This window comes from Pristiophorus japonicus, unplaced genomic scaffold (assembly GCF_044704955.1).
Source record: "Pristiophorus japonicus isolate sPriJap1 unplaced genomic scaffold, sPriJap1.hap1 HAP1_SCAFFOLD_275, whole genome shotgun sequence".
NCBI lineage: Eukaryota > Metazoa > Chordata > Chondrichthyes > Pristiophoridae > Pristiophorus > Pristiophorus japonicus.
Window position 1 is genome coordinate 243,126 of NW_027252505.1, and position 20,857 is coordinate 263,982.

The following is a 20,857-nucleotide window of genomic DNA, read 5'->3' on the forward strand; positions in this document are numbered from 1 at the left end:
GATAACATTTCCCCTCAAATCCCCTCGAAACCAATTACTTTAAATCTATGCCCCCTGGTTGTTGACCCCTCTGCTAAGGGGAATAGATTTTTCCTATGCACTCTATCTAAGACCCTCATAAGTTTATACATCTCAATCAGGTCTCCCCTCAGCCTCCTCTGTTCTAAAGAAAACAGACCCGGCCTATACAATCTTTCCTCATAGCTAACATTCTCCAGTCTAGGAATCAGCCTCGTAAATCTCCTCTGTACCCTCTCTGTGGCAATCACATCTTTCCTGTAATGTGGTAACCAGAAATGCACATAGCACTCCAGCTGTGTCCAAACTAGTGTTTTATACAGTTCAAGCATAACCCCTCTGCTCTTATATTCTATGCCTTGGCTAATAAAGGCAAATATTCTGTATGACTGTCCCTGATTAATCTATGTCTTTCTCAATGAAGATTTATTCTGTCCCTCAGTATTTTCTCCAACAATTTTCCCACCACCGAGGTTAGGCTGACTGGCCTGTAATTACTCGGTCTATCCCTTTCTCCCTTTTAAATAAGGGTACCACATTAGCAGTCCTCCAGTCCTCTGGCACCTCACCTGTGGCCAGAGAGGATTGGAAAATGATAGTCAGAGCCTCTGCTGTTTCTCTTAACAGCCTGGGATACATTTCATCCGGGCCTGGGGAGTTATCCACTTTCAAAGCTGCTAAACCCCTTAATACTTCCTCTCTCACGATGTTTATTTCATCTAATATTTCACACTCCTCCTCTCCGATTGCAATGTCTGCATCGCCCCTCTCTTTTGTGAAAACAGACACAAAATATTAATTAAGAACCAAACCCAGGTCTTCCGCCTCCACACACAGATTACCCTCATGGTTCCTAATAGGCCCTCCCCTTTCTTTAGTTATCCCCTTACTCTTAATGTATTTATAAAACATCTTTGGATTTTCCTTGATTTTACTTGTCAAAATGTTTTCAAGGTCTCTCTTGGCTTTCCTAATTTCCTTTTTAATGTCACCCCTGCACTTCTTATGCTCCTCGATGGTTTCTGCAGTATAGAGCCCTCGGTATCTGTCATAAGCCTCCCTTTTATTCTTTATCCTACCCTGTATGGCCCATGACATTCAGGGGGCTCTAGTTTTGTTAGCCCCACCCTTTTTCTTTAAGGGAACATACTTGCTCTGAACCCTCAGGATCTCCTCCTTGAATGCCTCCCACTGCTCTGTCACTGATTTACCTCCCAGGAGCTGTTTCCAGTCCACTGTGGCTAAATCACCTCTCAGCTCAGTAAAATTGGCTTTCCTCCAATTGAGAACTTTTATTCCTAGTCTATCTTTGTCCTTTTCCATAACTACCCTAAATCTAACTTAATTATGATCACTAGCACCAAAATGCTCTCCCACTGATACCCCTTCCAGCTGCAAAAGCAGAAGGCATTTGACAAGGTGCCACATAAAAGGTTACTACACAAGATAAAAATTCACGGGTTTGGGGGTAATATATTAACATGGATAGAGGATTGGCTAACAACAGAAAACAGAGAGTTGGGATAAATGGTTCATTTTCTGATTGGCAATCAGTAACTAGTGGGGTGCCGCAGGGATCAGTGCTGGGACCCCAACTATTTACAATTGATATTAACGACTTGGAAGAATGGACCGAGTGTACTGTTGCCAAGTTTGCTGACGATACAAAGATGGGAGGAAAAGCAATGTGTGAGGAGGACACAAAAAATCTGCAAAAGGACATAGACAGGCTAAGTGAGTGGACAAAAATTTGGCAGATGGAGTATAATGTTGGCAAGTGTGAGGTCATGCACTTTGGCAGAAAAAAATCAAAGAGCAAGTTATTATTTAAATGGAGAAAGATTACAAAGTGCTGCAGTACAGCGGGACCTGGGGGTACTTGTGTATGAAACACAAAAGGATAGTATGCAGGTACAGCAAGTGATCAGGAAGGCCAATGGTATCTTGGCCTTTATTGCAAAGGGGATGGAGTGTAAGAGCAGGGAAGTCTTGCTAAAGCTATACAGGGTATTGGTGAGGCCACACCTGGAATACTGCGTGCAGTTTTGGTTTCCATATTTAGGAAAGGATATACTTGCTTTGGAGGCAGTTCAGAGAAGGTTCACTAGGTTGATTCCAGGGATGAGGGGGTTGACTTATGAGGAAAAGTTGAGTAGGTTGGGCCTCTACTCATTGGAATTCAGAAGAATGAGAGGTGATCTTATTGAAACGTATAAGATGATGAGGTGGCTTGACAAGGTGGATGCAGAGAGGATGTTTCCACTGATAGGGGAGACTAGAACTTGGGGGCATAATCTTAGAATAAGAGGCCGCCCATTTAAAACTGAGATGAGGAGGAATTTCTTCTCTCAGAGGGTTGTAAATCTATGGAATTCACTGCCTCAGAGAGCTGTGGAAGCTGGGACATTGAATAAGGGGTTTTGGGGAGCGGGCTGGGAAGTGGACCTGAGTCCATGATCGGATCAGCCATGATTGTATTAAATGGCGGAGCAGGCTCGAGGGGCCGTATGGCCTACTCCTGCTCCTATTCCTTATGTTCCTATTATTCCCTAGAACAAATCCAGAACCGCCCCCTCTCTTGTTGGGCTTGCGACATACTGGCTAAATACGTTCTCCTGAATGCATTTTAGGAATCCCGAACACTCCATACCTATCACATTACATCTATCCCAGCTAATATTAGGGTAGTTGAAATCCCCTTCGATTACAGCCCTATAGTTTTTGTACTTCTCAGAAATTTGCCGACATATTTGCTTTTCTATCTCCCTCTGACTACTTGGGGATCGATAGTATACACCCAGCAGTGTGATCGCCTCTTTTTTGTTCTTCATTTCAACCCATATGGCCTCATTTAATGATCCCTCTGACATATCATCCCCCTCACAGCTGTAATTGTTTCTTTAATCAATACTGTGACCCTCCCTCCTTTTCCCCTCTCTATCCCGTCTGGAAACCCTGTAACTGGGAATGTTGAGCTGCCATACCTGCCCTTCTTTCAGCCATGTCTCAGTAATAGCGATAATGTCGGACTCCCAACTCTATCTGTGCTGTCAGCTCACCTGCCTTATTCCCCAGACTCCTTGCATTGAAGTATATACCATGTAGCACGGCCAAACTCCATTGTTGTCTATTTTCTCTCCGTTTCCAGGAATGAAACCGAGGGCCCTCTGCTCTGTATGGTTCAATGGTGAATCAGGCAGTAGGTTTATCCACTGGGTCATTGGGGCAGCCTATTTTTGTTTAAGAAGTTAATGTATAAACTAAACGTGAAATCTATGCTTATTCTTCTGCCAGATGATTACACTTTTAAACACACCAATGTGGTTATTTTCGGGAGTCTGGCTCTTCTCCTCGTCATTGTCCTGACAGTGGTGCTGTGTCTGAGAAAACGCAAGGTTGCAGGTAAGATCTGGAAATTGCTGCAAACTATTTCAGGTTTCATACATGTGATAAAATGTGAATGTGGCACATGATTCCAAAAATTAGGAATGACAATTATATCCTTGTTTGAAATTGATAATTTAATCCATTAGGATTAGATTAACCAATGTGTTTGCATTTCTATGTGTCAAATATTCTCGGGAGGCAATAGTTCCTGAACTGGTCAGAATGATAGGAGTTCAAGACTGGGTTATCCAACTGGTCACAGATAAATAACAACAACAACTTGCATTAATATAGTGCCTTTAATGTATTAAAATCTCAAAAGGCACTTCACAGAAGCAGTATAAAATAAAATTTGATACTAAGCCTGTTGTGGAGTGTTACAAAGATACTCAACACAAGTCTGTTTTGGAGAAAAGAATTGTTTATTATAAAGTACTCGATCAAGGAAGAGACAGCTTCTACACGAGTTTAGTAACTCGGTGACCCAAACCAGCCGTTCTCTTCGAACAATCATCGGGTTACTGTTTTTATACAGTCAAAATACTTTCCATTTGTTGTTTCCCTGCCGCATCACAAAGTTTCGACTAACTACTATGATTACAAATATTAATTGGGTAATACAATTATATTGACAGCAAGCTTCATTACCTCCCCTGTGCGCCTTTTATCTGATCAGTTACGTGCTACATCATTACTTTTCTACGGTTAAGCAATTCCTGTGAAAGTACTTTTTCCCAGACCTATTTGTACTTGGCCAAATCTTCTGTTAATAAACAGACAAAGCTGGGGTGTTTATCGATATCTCGTGTAATTCTGTCTATGCTAGGACATCTGCCAAATACTCCCTTCTCGAGAGTTATACGTTCTGGTCCCACGCTCAATTTAAGCTTAGCCACAAACTTTTTAGAAATACTAAATGATTTTTAATTCCTTCAGATCCACACAAGGAGATATTGGGATAGATGACAAGAAGCTTAGTCAAAGAGGTCGGTTTTAAGGAGCATCTTAACTAAAGATAGGCAGTTGGCACGGCGGAGAGGTTTGAGGAGGAAGTGCCAATGCTTAAGGTCTGGGCACGGCGCCATGATGCAGAGATGATCATTGGGGATACGCAAGCGGCCAGAATTGGAGGAGTGCAGAGATCTCGGAGGTTGTAGGGCTGGGGGAGTTTACCGATGTAGAGGGGGCGAGGCCATGGAGGGATTTGCAAACAAGGATGAGAACTTTAAAATCAAGGCATTGCCAGACTGGACATTGTATCGGTTACAAGATTTGACGGGTATTCTGGATATTTTCTGTTATCTTTGAAACCAGGGGAAACATAATTTGGGATATTTAGTAAGTTGGTTGGATTTCACAATAGGACCATCTGCACACGGTCTGCCGGAGGAATGGGTTTAATGGGCTGAATGGTCCTCATATTATCTTTGGCACTTATTTTGGTTATATCTGGTAATGAAAAGATTTGTATGGCACTGGAATAAACCAATATATTATAATATTCTCTCTAGCTCTGTTCATTTTCTGAAGTTTATCCAGGAGATGTAGAATGTTGCCTTGAATAATGTTGATTATGTCCTCGAGTTTTTCATGAAATGTGTGGATGGGCACATTTGTAGAGAAGAAGATTGGGCCCAACAGTGAGGCTCCAGGTTCACACATGACGGCCGGTTGCTCAGTTGAACAGGTCCCCTGGTGAGAAAGTGGAAGCACACAGGGGTCGAGATTGGTTATGGCCGTTTTTGGAGCGGTGTCACTGCCTGAGTGCTGATTTTAGTGCCGGACGTTAGGCGCAGCCTCAGAGTCCTCAGTTCAGTTTTTACACCCAAGGATGAGAGAGCAACACCAACAAGTGGTGTTGTACACTGATCCTCGAACAGGAGCTCAGCAGGCCGACTGAATCTCTCATCGGGAGGCTGCCGACATGCTAGAGAAAAAAGGGAAGAAAAAATCACTCACACTTCTACGATCCACACACACACACTTTGTCACTCTTAAAACTAATGAAAACACGCAGAAACGAATAAAGATTCTGCCCGAGATCCACTCGTTTATGACCACCTTTTCCTGGCTGTACAGCCGCCTCCTGTTACACCAGCCGTACAAAGCAAATCTCGCGACAGAGGCGACAGAGGGATTGTACGCTGGATGATGTCACCTCGGGGGTGATGTTGGCTGGTGCAGCGTTGCCTCTGGCACCTCTGTCAAAGAGCCGACTGAATTTAGGATGCAGCGTCAATGCCGCTTACTGTCGAAGGAAGTCCTTTGCCACCCGTTAGTCACCTAACACCGGGTGTTAACAGGCAGCGTTATCAAGCAAGTTTCACCCTGTTGTGTTCATACTCCGTTTGTTTGTTACACGAACCCTCACTAGGCAGGCATTAGGACCCTGCAGGAGATATTCACATACTGCTGTAAACATGCTGGTTCATGCTGGTTTGGGGACAACCATTTTGGGAGTTGCTTTAAAGGGCACAGTTAAGTTACATTACTCCTGTTTCAGTTAGTCTGTTATTTATGTACACAACATAGTTTGGTGACGAGGATGTGTTGTGTATCTGGACTTGTATATATTCTGTACAGCCACCAGAGGGCTCATTCCCCAGAGTCCCAAGGGATCTGATAATCCCTTAGGAGCACAGGTATTTAAGAGTGCTTCACAGGTTGGAGAGGCACTCTCGAGACCTGCAATAAAAGGCTAAGGTCACACTTTACTTTGAGTCTGTTCAGTCTGACTCTTTCTCCATACACCACAACTGGCGACAAGATACAGATAGTGAACCAAAAGATGCAGAGAACAGTGGGCATCCTAGAGAAATTCTCAGAGGGAGATGATTGGGAAACTTTTGTGGAGCGACTCGACCAATACTTCGTGGCCAACGAGCTAGATGGGAAAGAGAGCGCTGCCAAACGAAGGGCGATCCTCCTCACCGTCTGTGGGGCACCAACGTATGGTCTCATGAAGAATCTGCTCACTCCAGCAAAACCCGTGGAAAAATCATACGATGATTTGTGCACACTGGTCCGAGAGCATTTGAACTCGAAGGAAAGTGTTCTGATGGCGAGGTACCGGTTCCACACCTACAAAAGATCTGAAGGCCAGGAGGCAGAGGAGGCCAGAAAGTTATGTCGCTGAGCTAAGATGTCTTGCAGGACACTGCAAATTTGAAGGACATTTGGAGCACATGCCCAGAGACTTTTTCTTACTTGGCATTGGCCACGAAATCATACTTCACAAACTTCTGACTGTAGAGACCCCAACCTTGAGTAAGGCCATAGCGATAGCCCAGGCGTTCATTGCCACCAGTGACAATACGAAGCAAATCTCTCAGCACGCAAGTGCTGCTCCAAGTACTGTGAACAAAGTGATGTTGTTTTCGAGTTGTAACGGACAGGGCAGGTCACACATACCTGCAGCTACACGTCCACAGATGTCTCAGAGTCCACCATCAAGGGTGATGAATGCAAGGCCATTAACTCCTTGTTGGCGCTGCGGGGGTGATCATTGTTTCCATTCATGCTGATTCAAAGGATACATTTGCAAGGGCTGTGGAACAATGGGACACCTCTAACGAGTGTGCAGGCGAGCTGCTCGGCCTGCTAAATCTGCAAACCACCACGTTGCAGAGGAGGACAGATCCACGGAGGATCACGATGAAACAGAACCTCTGATAGAGGAGGCAGAGGTACATGGGGTGCACACATTCACCACGAATTGTCCCCCGATAATGCTGAATGTTGAACTAAATGGACTCCCGGTGTCAATGGAGCTGGACAGAGGCGCGAGCCAGTCCATCATGGGCAAAAAGACTTTTGGAAGGTTGTGGTGCAACAAGGCCTCAAGGCAAGTCTTAATTCCAATTCGCACGAAACTAAGAACTTGCATGAAAGAACTGATACCTGTCATTGGCAGTGCGACCGTAAAGGTCTCCTACGATGGAGCGGTGCACAAGCTCCCACTCTGGGTGGTACCGGGCGATGGTCCCACGCTGCTCAGCAGGAGCTGGCTGGGAAAGATACGCTGGAACAGGGACGATGTCTGAGCACTGTCGCCCGCTGACGACACTTCGTGTGCCCTGGTCTTAAACAAATTTCCTTCGCTGTTCGAACCAGGCATCGGGAAATTCCAAGGAGCAAAAGTGCAGATCCACCTAATTCCGGGGGCGCGACCCATCCATCACAAGGTGAGAGCAGTACCGTACATGATGAGAGAAAGGGTAGAGATCGAGCTAGACTGCCTGCAAAAAGAGGGCATCATCTCACCGATCGAGTTCAGCGAGTGGGCCAGTCCTATTGTCCCAGTCCTCAAGAGAGACGGCACCGTCAGAATCTGTGGCGATTACAAAGTTACTATCAATCATTTCTCCCTCCAGGACCAATACCCAGGACCAAAAACCGACGACCTCTTTGCAACGCTGGCGGGAGGAAAGACGTTCACGAAGCTGGATCTGACTTCAGCCTACATGACGCAGGAACTGGAGGAATCATCGAAGGCCCTCACCTGCATCAACACGCACAAAGGTCTTTTTGTTTATAACAGATGCCCGTTTGGAATCCGATCAGCGGCGGCGATATTTCAGAGAAACATGGAAAGTTTACTGAAGTCAGTCCCGCACACCGTGGTCTTCCAGGATGACATCTTGGTCACAGGTCGGAACACAGTCGAGCATCTGCAGAACCTGGAGGAGGTTCTTATCGGCTCAACCACGTGGGACTTAGGTGAAGTGCGTTTTCCCGGCACCTGAAGTGGAGTTCTTTGGAAGGAGGATTGTGGCGGATGGCATCAGGCTCACCAATGCGAAGACAGAGGCAATCGAGAACACACCGAGACCACAGAATGTGACGGAGCTGCAGTCGTTTCTGGGACTCCTGAACTACTTTGGTAACTTCTTAGCGTGTCTCAGCACACTGCTAGAACCACAACCTGTCTGACTACGAAAAGGGGGCGAATGGGATTGGGGCAAAAGCCAAAAAAATGCCTTTGTAAAAGCAAGAAAATTGTTATGCTCAAACAAATTGCTTGTGTTGTATGATCCAGTAAACGTTTGGTACTAGCATGTGATGCGTTGTCATATGGTGTCGGGTGTGTATTGCAACAAGCTAATGATTTCGGGAAACTGCAACCGGTTGCTTATGCATCCAGGAGTCTGTCTAAGGCCGAGAGAGCCAATAGCATGATTAAAAAAGAAGCATTAGCGTGTGTCTATGGGGTAAAGAAAATGCATCAATACCTGTTTGGGCTAAAATTTGAATTGGAAACTGACCATAAGCCACTTATATCCCTGTTTTCCGAGAGCAAAGGGATAAATACCAACGCATTGGCCAGAGATGGGCTCTCATGTTGTCCACATAAAACTACACCATCTGCCACAGGCCAGGCACAGAAAACTGCGCCGATGCTCTCAGTAGGCTGCCATTGCCCACCACGGAGGTAGAAATGGCGCAGCCCGCAGATCTAGCCATGGTTATGGAAGCATTTGAGTGTGAGCAATCACCCGTCACTGCCCAGCAGATCAAAACCTGGACAAGCCAGGACCCCTTATTATCCCTAGTCAAATGCTGTGTGCCTCATGGGAGCTGGTCCAGTGTCCAGTGGAATTGCAGGAAGAGATAAAGCCGTTCCAACGGCGCAAAGATGAAATGTCTATACAGGTAGACTGCCTTCTGTGGGGCAATCGAGTAGTGGTCCCCAAGAAGGGCAGAGACACCTTCATCAATGACCTCCACAGTACCCACTCAGGCATCGCAATGATGAAAGCGATAGCCAGATCCCACATGTGGTGGCCCGGCATCGATGCGGACTTAGAATCCTGCGTTCACAGATGTAATACACGCTCGCAGTTAAGCAATGTACCCAGCTAAGTTTATGGTCTTGGCCCTCCAAACCGTGATCAAGGGTACACGTCGACTATGCAGGCCCGTTTTTGGGTAAAATGTTCCTTGTGGTTGTAGACCATGAGTCCATTTGAGTCCAAGTGGATTGAATGTGAGATAATGCCGGCCAGCACGTCCACTACCACCACTGAAAGCCTGCGGGCCATGTTTGCCACCCATGGCTTACCTGATGTCCTGGTGAGCGACAATGGGCCATGTTTTACCAGTGCTAAGTTCAAAGAATTTATGACCCGTAACGGGATCAAACATGTCATATCTGCCCCGCTTAAACCAGTGTCCAATAGTCAGCCTGAGAGAGCATTGCAAGGCTTGAAGAGGGTAACTGAAGGCTCACTGCAGACTCATCTATCCCGAGTCCAGCTTAGCTGCCGCACGAGACCCCACTCACTCACTGGGATACCACTTGCTGAACTGCTCATGAAAAGAGCATTTAAGACAAGGCTCTCGTTAGTTCACCCTGATCTACATGAACAGGTAGAGAGCAGGCGGCTTCAACAAAGTACATACCATGATAGCGCAAATGTGTCACGCGAGATTGAAGTCAATGATGCTGTATTTGTATTAAATTATGGACAAGGTCCCAAGTGGCTTCCTGGCACTGTCGTGGCCAAAGAGGGGATCAGGGTGTTTCGGGTCAAACTTTCAAATGGACTCATTCACCGGAAACATTTGGACCAAATCAAACTCAGATTCACGGACTACCCTGAGCAACCCACCTTGGACCCTGCCTTTTTTGATCCCCCAACATACACACCAGTGGCAACCAGCACCACGGCTGACCACGAAGCAGAACCCATCATCCACAGCAGCCCAGCGAGGGACTCAACAACACCAGCCTTCACACCGAGACGATCAACCAGGGCAAGAAGGGCCCCAGATCGACTCACATTGTAAATAATTACACGATTAACTTTAGGGGGGAATGTTGTTATGTATCTGGACTTGGATATACTCTGTACAGCCACCAGGGGGCTCATTCTCCGGAGTTCCAAGGGATCCCATAATCCCTTGGGAGCACAGGTATTTAAGGTGGCTTCACAGGTTGGAGAGGCACTCTGGAGACCTGCAATAAAAGACTAAGGTCACACTTTACTTTGAGCTCACAGTGTTCAGTCTGACTCTTTCTCCATACACTACAGGATGAATCAAATTAACCTCCCTACGCCCCAACCCACTGACCCCGCCTTGCCTCTCCACACCCGGGGACCCTCCAATCCCGTGGCCGAGATGGATAAAACGTTTTTCGACCTACATCACGGTGAGTGGGTTAGACGGTGACAACGCAACACCAGCTCACCACCGTGCAATACTTATCCACTGCCTCAGCACCGAAGGCCAACGCATCTTTGGCCAAATCGAAGACACGGAGTCCTACGACAAAGCGGTAAGCGCCCGAGAGAAATATTTTTGGCCGAGGAAAAGTATCATGATGGAAAGATTCCATTTTCATCAAAGGGGGCAAGAGAACGGTGAACCAATCAAACAGCACATCATTTCATTAACTGAACTGGTCGCTACGTGTAACTTTGGAGCATCACCGAGGAAATGATCAGGGATCAAATGATTGAGAAAACAACGATCTCCCGCATTCGGGAACGCTTGCTAATGGAAGGTGACAAATTGCCATTTGACAAAGCAACTAATTTGGCCATCCAAATCGAATCAGCGTTTTCCGATTCAAAAGTGATCAGATCCCCTGCTCCCCCTGTGCAGTCGACCAGTTACAGCCCATGTGCAAGGCGTTCGTCCAAAGTGGGAATCACAGCAGAGACCCAGGGCTGGTAATAAGCCACCCACTATGGATCACGGGCTTAACTTCCACTGCTTTAACTGTGGAGACAAATCACATGCAGCAAAGAGTCCTAACTGCCCTGCACGTGGGAAGAGATGCTCTGCATGTGGTAAAATGAACCATTTTGCTTGTGTCTGTCGCTCATCGCAGCATATTCTACAGGTGGATAACTCCAATAATGATAAACCCAGTATGGTTTACACCGTTAGTGACATTTCGCAAATCGGTTTGGGCAAACTCAAGGACTGTGATGTAAACATTGACGGCACGCCCATCTGCCTCCTCATTGACCTTGGAGCCAAAGTCCCCATTTTGAGCGAGGCTGTGTACAAAACCCACTTCACGCACTGTCAACTGCAGCCCGCAACTTCCACTCGACATGGGCACTCCGACTCCAAAATTGAGGTACTTGGGGTCATATATGTCCCGATATACTACAAGGGCATAACATTGGAGAACTTTTCCTTTCATGTCGTGAAGGGACGAAGCATCATGGGTGTTGACCTTTTTGACAAGCTTGGGTTCAAAGTTTACGACCCAACCGACACACCTGTATACACGGTGGACTTTGACAAGCAGTATCCCTCAATTTTCACAGGGTTTGGAGTGACAACAAAATTCTGCCGTTGTCCCTGCATTGACCCTTCCGTCAAACCAGTTACGCAGTGACTTCGCCGTCTCCCATTCGCGGTTTGTGACCAAGTATCCGCAGAATTAACGCGACTCGAATCTCAGGGAATCATTGAGAGCATCGACTCCTCACCCTGGATCTCGAACTTAGTCATTGCTTGGTGTAAACATGGGGAGATCCGCCTATACATCGACCTGAAAAAGGTCAACAAGGCCATCATCCCCGACAAGTATCCTCTTCCTACCATCGTCGAACTGTCTTCAGAATTCCACGGCTCAATAGTTTTTACGAAACTCGACATGCGCCGCAGTTACCTGCAAATACCCCGAGCGGAGGACAGCAAACTGCTCACGGTATTCACGACACATGATGGTCTGTATCAGTATCGACGCATGCCCTACGGACTATCTTCTGCACCAAGTGCATTTCAGAAGATTGTCACTACTATGCTAGCAGGCATAGAGGGAGTCCTCAATCTGCTTGACGATATCGCAGTCCATGGACGGACAATGGAAGAACATGACCAGCGACTTCACACATTTATGGCTAGACTTGCTACACATAACATTACACTTAATGCCAATAAATAATGTACATTCGCTGCTGGAGAAATAAACTTTCTGGGCTACAGAGTCACAGCACAACATTGAGGCGATCCAGCGAATGCAGGAGGCTACCAATGTCGAAGAACTTACATCATCCTCGGCACTTGCAACTTCTATCTGAAGTTGGTCCCGCACTACGCGCACATTGCCGAACCACTTCTCAAGTTGCTGTGCAAGGACATCCCTTGGGAATGGACAGATCCCCAGGCTCAGGCATTCACCACTCTTAAGGGGAAAATCACATCCCCTCCTATCCTTGCACACTTTGATCCGAATGCCACTACATATGTCACCATAGATGCATCAGGCACCACCATGGGTGCTGTGCTCTGGCAATGGATTGAGGGCCTGGAACATCCAGTCGCATTCGCCTCTCACACGCTCTCGTCTGCAGAACGTAAATACTCTACAGGAGAACGCGAAGCACTCGCTTGCATCTACGCATGTGAACGCTGGCACATCTACCACTATGGCAGGAAATTTACCCTCCGTACAGATCACCAAGCACTAACTACGCTACTCGCTACAACTGGATCTGGGCACAGACCACTACGGATCAGCCGATGGTCAGATCGCCTTCATCAGTATAACTTTGATGTCCAGTACATTGCTGGCAGTCACAACCACGTAGCTGACATGTTCAGCCGCTCGACACCTGTTTCAGACTCTGGTGCTGACTTGTTCACAGATGACGACACACATGTCACGTTGATCATCACTCAGTCCATCGCAAATCTTTTCTCCTGCGACAAATTCGAAGGCCTTTGTGAGGTCAAAGAAAGCCATGTACAGAGGTTGATGCTGCTCTCTACATTTTACGTGGATTTTTCACGTGGTGAAGATCATGTCCGTTGTGTCCCTTAGTGGGTGGAATCCACATTGCGACTCTGGGAGGAGTTCTTCAGCCACTGGGAGGAGATGATTGAGGAGGATTCTTGTGATGGTTTTCCCTGTGGCAGACAGCAGGGAAGCTCTTGTTTAATTACCGCAGTCGGACTTGTCTCCTTTCTTTAATATGGTCACGATTATGGTGTCTCTGTGATCCCCTGGCATGCTCTCCTCCTTCCAGATCAGAGAGAAGAGGTCATGGATTTGTGCCAAGAGTACTTCTCTGCCATGTTTTAGTGCTTCAGCGTGGATTCCAGCTGCTCCCGAGGCCTTGTTGTTCCTCAGTTGTCGGATGGCCTTTTCAACCTCGTGCCGGGCTGGGGTTTTATTGAGATGGTGACGGGTGACATGCTGCGGGATGGAGTCAAGGACACTCAGGTCAAAGACAGAGTTTTGGTTGAGAAGATCCTCGAAGTGCTCCTTCCAGCGGGCATTGACCTTTCTAACCTCTCCTTGACTCTCAGTGGTATTGGACCTTGAGTGCTTGGGCCGTAGGTGGACTTGATGGCGCTAAAAATTCCATGCACCTCGTGATTATCGGTTAGATGCTGGATCTCCTGCGCTTTTTCCAGCCACTGTTTATTCTTTAGGTCGTGAGATTTTCATTGGACCTCGGCCTTCAGTTGTCTGTAAGTCTGCTTTCTTTCACTCCAATTGTGGAGTTGTTTCAATTCAAAAATGCCTTGTATTTGCGGTTTATTAGCTCCTGGATCTCCTGATCGTTCTTGACAAATCTTCTGGAATTTTTTGAGAATGTAACTAGCAGAGTGGACAAGGGAGAACCAGTGGATGTGGTGTATTTGGACTTTCAAAAGGCCTTTGATAAGGTCCCACATAAGAGATTGGTGTGCAAAATCAAAACATATGGTATTGGGTGTTAATGTTCTGGCATGGATAGAGAATTGGTTTGCAGACAAGAAGCAGAGAGTCGGGATAAACGGGTTCTTTTCGGAATGGGAGGCAGTGACTAGTGGAGTGCCGCAGGGCTCAGTGCTGGTACCCCAGCTCTTTACAATATACATTAATGATTTGGATGAAGGAATTGAGTGTAACATCTCCAAGTTTGCAGATTACACTAAACTGGGTGGCGGTATGAGCTGTGAGGGGGACGCTAAGAGGCTGCAGGGTGAATTGGACAGGTTAGGTGAGTGGGCAAATGCATGGCAGATGCAGTATAATGTCGATAAATGTGAGGTTATCCACTTTGGGGGCAAAAACACGAAGGCAGAATATTATCTGAATGACGGCAGATTAGGAAAAGGGGAGGTGCAACGAGACCTAGGTGTCATGGTTCATCAGTCATTGAAGGTTGGCATGCAGGTACAGCAGGCGGTGAAGAACGCAAATGGCATGTTGGCCTTCATAGCTAGGGGATTTGAGTATAGGGGCAGGGAGGTCTTACTGCAGTTGCACAGGGCCTTGGTGAGGCCTCACCTGGAATATTGTGTTCAGTTTTGATCTCCTAATCTGAGGAAGCACGTTCTTGCTATTGAGCGAGTGCAGTGAAGGTTCACCAGACTGATTCCAGGGATGGCTGGACTGTCTTATGAGGAGAGATTGGATCAACTGGGCCTTTATACACTGGAGTTTAGAAGGATGCGAGGGGATCTCATAGAAACGTATAAGATTCTGACTGGACTGGACAGGTTAGATGCGGGAAGAATGTTCTTGATGTTGGGGAAGTCCAGAACCGGGGACACAGTCTTAGGATAAGGGGCAGGCCATTTAGGACTGAGATGAGGAGAAACTTTTTCACTCAGAGAGTTGTTAACCTGTGGAATTCCCTGCCGCAGAGAGTTGTTGATGCCAGTTCACTGGATATATTCAAGAGGGAGTTAGATATGGCCCTTACGGCTAAAGGGATCAAGGGGTATGGAGAGAAAGCAGGAAAGTGGTACTGAGGGAATGATCAGCCATGATCTTATTGAATGGTGGTGCAGGCTCGAAGGGCCGAATGGCCTACTCCTGCACCTATTTTCTATGCTTTCTATGTTCTCATCGAACCAGTCTAGATGTTTTCTGGTAGAGTGACCGAGTGTCACTTCTCAGGTGCTAATTATGGTGGACTTGAGGACAGACCAGGCACTGTGGACACTCTGCGGCTCCGGTTCATTGGAAGTCGTCAGGTTGTCTATGAGGTGTTGGCTGACTCGGGCTTTCTTTGTCGGGTCTTTTTGATCCTCTTGCGGCAGTCATTCTGTTGCCACAGTATTTTGAGGCTACATTGATGGACATCACCGAGGGGTTTAGGCAGTGGTCCGTCCAGCAGCTCCTGTCATGGCGCGAGTGATGTGCACACCCTTGCGATCTCTCGCTCGAACGATGATGTAGTCGAGCAGATACCAGTGCTTGGAGCGAAGGTGTTGCCAGGAGGCCTTGTAGTTACGAAACAAGGTGTTTGTTATAACAAGCCCATGTTCTGAGCATTTTGTCAGGAGGCAGATACCATTGGAATTGGTTTTCTCTACCCATTCCCTGCCACTCACCCCTCCCCAGAGCTCTGTATCCTTTCCAACTCTGGCATTGAAGTCGCCAAGGAGGATCAGCTTGTCGCCCGTTGGGAGTCGGGACAGGGATTGTTCAAGGCTGGAGTAGAATTCCTCATCAGTAGCTTCCAGGTTTGGGACATATGCACTGATGACCGTAGCACACTGGTTCTGGGTTAGGGTGAGCCGAAGGGCCATGGGGTGTTTGTTTATCCTGTAGGGGGAATCTCTGAGACGGCCCACTAGCTCATTTTTGATGGTGAAGCCAACCCTTACTACTAGGGGGATCAAGGGGTATGGCGAGAAAGCAGGAAGGGGGTACTGAAGTAGAATGTTCAGCCATGAACTCATTGAATGGCGGTGCAGGCTAGAAGGGCCGAATGGCCTACTCCTGCACCTATTTTCTATGTTTCTATGAAACAGCATTCTTCTTCTGGTTTGCCTTTCAAGAAGAAAGTGTATCCAGCACCTTGTTCCTTGAGCTGACCTTCTCCTGCCCGACGCATCTTGCTCAGGGTTTTTTTTAATTTCAAAATATACTTTATTCATATAAAATTTGGACAGTACATTCAAAAGCAGTTCAGTACGTTTAGCTGCGGTCAGCAATCCCATACACTACATTTGGGTGCTGACGGCAGTTCCGTTCGATATATTTCCTTGCTTTTCAGTCCAAGTACAATTAGGTCCAATACGGGATACATTGTAGTACATTCAACAAATTACATTACGTGTGTCACTATACAGGACACGGAATGGGTGACGGTACATTTACATTTTTCCTTTCCAACGTGCATCACGAAACAGACCTTGCATTATACATGGCACTACACAGGTGTTTTCAGATCATGGTGCTCTATGTATACAACAAGTTTACAAGTACAGCCCGAGGGGAGTTTTATACTGATTCCAGCCCCTGGGTTTACCGTGGTGGAAGGACTTTAAACTGTGGCCCTTCCCCACCGTGCCTTTGCGGCGACTGCACCAATTGTTAGTGTGTCCCTCAGCACGTACTCCTGGATCTTGGATTGTGCCAGTCTGCAACACGCAGACGTGGACATCTCCTTGCTCTGGAAGATCAGCAAGTTTCGGGAAGACCAAAGTGCGTCTTTCACTGAGTTGATGGCCCTCCAGCAGCAGATGATGTCAGTCTCGGTGTGTGACCCTGGGAACAGCCCGTAGAGCACAGAGTCCTGTGTTACGGAGCTGCTTGGGATGAACCTCGACAGCAACCACTGCATCTCCATCCAGACCTGCCTTGCAAAGGGGCAATCCTGAAGGAGATAGATGACTGTCTCGTCCGCACCACAGCCAACTCTGGGGCAGAGGGCCGTGTCTCTGAAACCCCGGCTGTGTATGAAGGATCTGACGGGTAGGGCCCTCCTCACCACCAACCAAGCTACACCTTGGTGCTTGTGTGAAAGCTCTGGCGATGAGACGTTCTGCCAAACAAGTTCAACAGTCCGCTCAGGGAACCACCCGACAGGGTCCATCATCTCCTTCTTCCGTAGGGTGTCCAGGGCCTTACGTACCGACCACTGCTTTATGGCCTTGTGGTCAAAGGGGTTTTTGCACATCTTGCTCAGGGCGGTGATGTCGATGGCGTAGTGTCTGAGTTCCCGGGTAATGATAGTAATACGACGTAAGTCGTGGAGTACGGATGGTGGCGGCCCAACGAACAGGTGTCCCAACGAACAGGTGTCCCAACGAACAGGTGTCCCAACGAACAGGTGGCCCAACAAACAGGTGTCCCAACGAACAGGTGTCCCAACAAACAGGTGTCCCAACGAACAGGTGTCCCAACGAACAGGTGTCCCAACAAACAGGTGTCCCAACGAACAGGTGTCCCAACGACGACATCCGGCGGCAAGGTACGAGAATCCAGTAAAAAATGTAGCGCCGGGGGCCATGGGTGGTGATAATCGGCGGGTGGCAGGAATTGGAGAATCGGCGAGCGGCAAGGAGCGGAGAATCGGCGAGCGGCAAGGAGCGGAGGATCGGCTGGATCGGCAAGGAGCGGAGAATCGGCGATCGGCAAGGAGCGGAGGATCAGCGAGCGGCAAGGAGCGGAGGATCGGCTGGATCGGCAAGGAGCGGAGGATCTGCGGGCGGCAAGGATTGCCAACAGGGAGGTGGGGACCCAGGGAAGGCTCAGCATGGACCAGCAGCGAGGTCGGGACACGAGGCCAGAATATGCGTGGTCACTAGTAAAGAACTAACGGCCAAAGCGTGAGCGGCTGGAGAGAGCGGAGAAGTGCAGGAGACCAGTGCGCTGGAGATGCAGCCTCGGGGCCCAGGGCACAATGTCAGTATTTTATGGACAAATTCACAAGCTGCTCCAAGATGCCTTCACCTACACTGCGATCTCTGAAAAGCAGAGCGAGAGGACCTGAGGGAGGGAGGAAGGGAGGCAGGGGCTCAGTAGGAATGTAGGCCAGACCCACAGTAGGAGTATGTTTGTGTCTATGTACTAGGCCCATGTAGCGGAGCCTGGTCTCCAGTCGTGTTTGATCCCATTGCCACTGGACCAAGACATCGCTCTGTCAAGCCCGTGTGGCGGCTGGTGTGCAGTGGCCATCGCACGTTAAAAAAATCATCGCACAGGCATCTTCCACCCTTTACAATGAAGTTCGGGACCTGGAACATCAGGACCCTCATGGACAACCCCAACAGTGACAGACCGAACGTCATACTTCTATCATTGTCTTGAACATAATCAAGGACTGAGCCTCCACAGCCCTCTAAGCTAGTGAATTCCAAAGATTCACCACCCTCTGAGTGAAGAAATTCCTCCTCATCTCAGTTCTAAATGGCCGACCCCTTATTCAGAGACTGTTACCCCTGGTTCTCGACTCCCCAGCCCGGGGGAAACATCCTCCCTGCATCTACCTTATCAAGCCCTGTAAGAATGTTGTACGTTTCAATGACATCACCTCTCATTCTTCTAAACTCTAGAGAATACAGGCCTAGTCTATTCAATCTCCCCATCCCAGGAATCAGTCTGGTGAACCTTCGTCGCACTCCCTCTATGGCAAGTATATCCTTCCTTACGTAATAGATCAAAACTGTACACAATACTCCAGTTGCGGTCTCACCAGGGCCCTATATCATTGCAGTAAGACGTCTTAATCTTATACTCAAATCCTCTTACAATAAAGGGCAACATACCGTTTGCTTTTTTAATTTCTTGCTGTACCTGCATGTTAACTTTCAGTGATTTGTGTACCAGGACACCCAGGTCCCTCTGAACACCAACATTTCCCAATCTCTCACTGTTTAAAAAATATTTTTCTATGTTTCCTACCAAAGTGGATAACTTCACTTTTCTCCACAATATATCCCATTTGCCATGTTCTTGCCCACTCACTCAGCCTGTCTGTATATCCGCTTGAAGCCTCTTTGAATCCTCCTTACAACTTACATTCCCACCGAGCTTTGTATCTTCAGCAAACTTGGGTATATAACATTTAGTCTTCTCATCTAAATCATTGATATAGATTGTGAAGAGCTGGGGCCCAGCACCGATCCTTGCGGTACTCCACTAGTTACAGTCTGCCAACCCGAAAATGGCACGTTTATTCCTACTCCCTGTTTTCTGACGGTTAATCAATCTTCAATCCATTCCAGTATATAATCCACAATACCATGAGCACTAATCTTGTTTAGTAACCTCTTGTGTGGCAACTTATCGAATGTCTTCTGAAATCCAAATACACCACATCCACTGGTTCCCCCTCATCTATTCTGCGAGATACAACCTCAAAAAACTCAACAGATTTATCAAACATGAATTCCATTTCTTAAATCGAAGTTGCCTTTCCACAATCCTATTAATATTTTCTAAGTGCCCTGTTTCCACATCCTTAATAATAGATTCTATCATTTTCCCTCCGACTGATGTCAGGTTAACTGGTCTGTAGTTCCCCGCTTTCTCTCTCCTTCCTTTCTTAAAAAGTAGGGTTACTTCCATAGATTCTCATTGGATCTTTGGTTCTCCACTCCAGGGAGGTTTTTTACATCTTCTTCTGTGAGAATATGGACACAAAGTATTTGCTTATTTTCTCTGTCATTTCCATATTCCCCATTATAATTTCTCCTGTCTCAGCCTATAAGGGACCCACATTTACTTTCGCTAACCTTTTCCTTTTTACATACCTATAGAAGCTTTTACAGTCTGCTTTTATGTCTCTTGCCAGTTTACTCACATTCTATTTTCCCTTTCTTCGCCAATTTCTTGGTCCTCCTTTGCTGAATTTTAAAACCCTCGTAATCCTCAGGCTTACTGCTCTTTTTGGCAACATTATAAGCCTCATCCTTTGATCGAATACTATCTTTAACTTCTCTTGTTAGCCACAGTTGGACCACTTTTCCTGTGGGGTTTTTGTGCCTTAAAGGTGTGTTTGTTGTAAATGATGTATTAGTTCTTTAAATGTCAGCCATTGCTTGTTTACTGTCATACCTTTTAATGTCATTTCCCAATCTATCTTAGCCAACTCATAGAAACATAGAAACATAGAAAATAGGTGCAGGAGTCGGCCATTCGGCCCTTCGAGCCTGCAGCACCATTCGATAAGATCATGGCTGATCATTCCCTCAGTACCCGCCCCTCATACCTACGTGGCTTGCTTTGTTTAGATTGAAGACCCTAGTTTCGGATTTAACTAAATCACAATGAAACTTAATATAAAATTCTATCATATTATGTTCACTCTTCCCTAAAGGCCCCTTTACTACAAGGTTATTAATTAACCCTTTCTCATTGCACAAACTATAAACATTCAGAAATCACATCACACAACAATGCAACCTGCATTAGTTTAAATCTCACTTACAGTTAGCCATGTATCTCAATTCATCATCATCTCATCCCTGGAACCAGGATGACTTGCTTCCACATGAGTTCACAGATGTTTCAATGAAGGACCCGATGTTCCAGTCCTGATCTCCAATTGAGGGGGTGGAAGATGCCTGTGTGTGAATTTTTTTAACGTGTGGTGACGTTGTACATCATGCACCACACGGGCTTGACAGATCTAGGTCTTTATCCAGTGGCAAGGGTTAACCAGGACGACTGGAGACCTGTTCTGCTGCACAGACCTAGTGCGCACACATATCGCAGTGTGGGCTTGGCCCGTGTTGCCCCTGGGCCCTCGGCTCT

General features: G+C 47.0%; 1 protein-coding gene across 2 annotated transcripts in view; it reads left to right on the forward strand.

The window, feature by feature from the left end:
• The window catches only part of LOC139247611 (uncharacterized), a 72,444-nt gene that overhangs the window by 42,788 nt on the left and 8,799 nt on the right, over positions 1–20,857 (forward strand). For both annotated transcript variants that reach the window (XM_070871682.1, XM_070871683.1), the window contains exon 7: positions 3,313–3,420. In XM_070871682.1, coding sequence (XP_070727783.1) covers positions 3,313–3,420 — 108 coding nt within the window. The remainder of the gene's footprint in view (positions 1–3,312; positions 3,421–20,857) is intronic.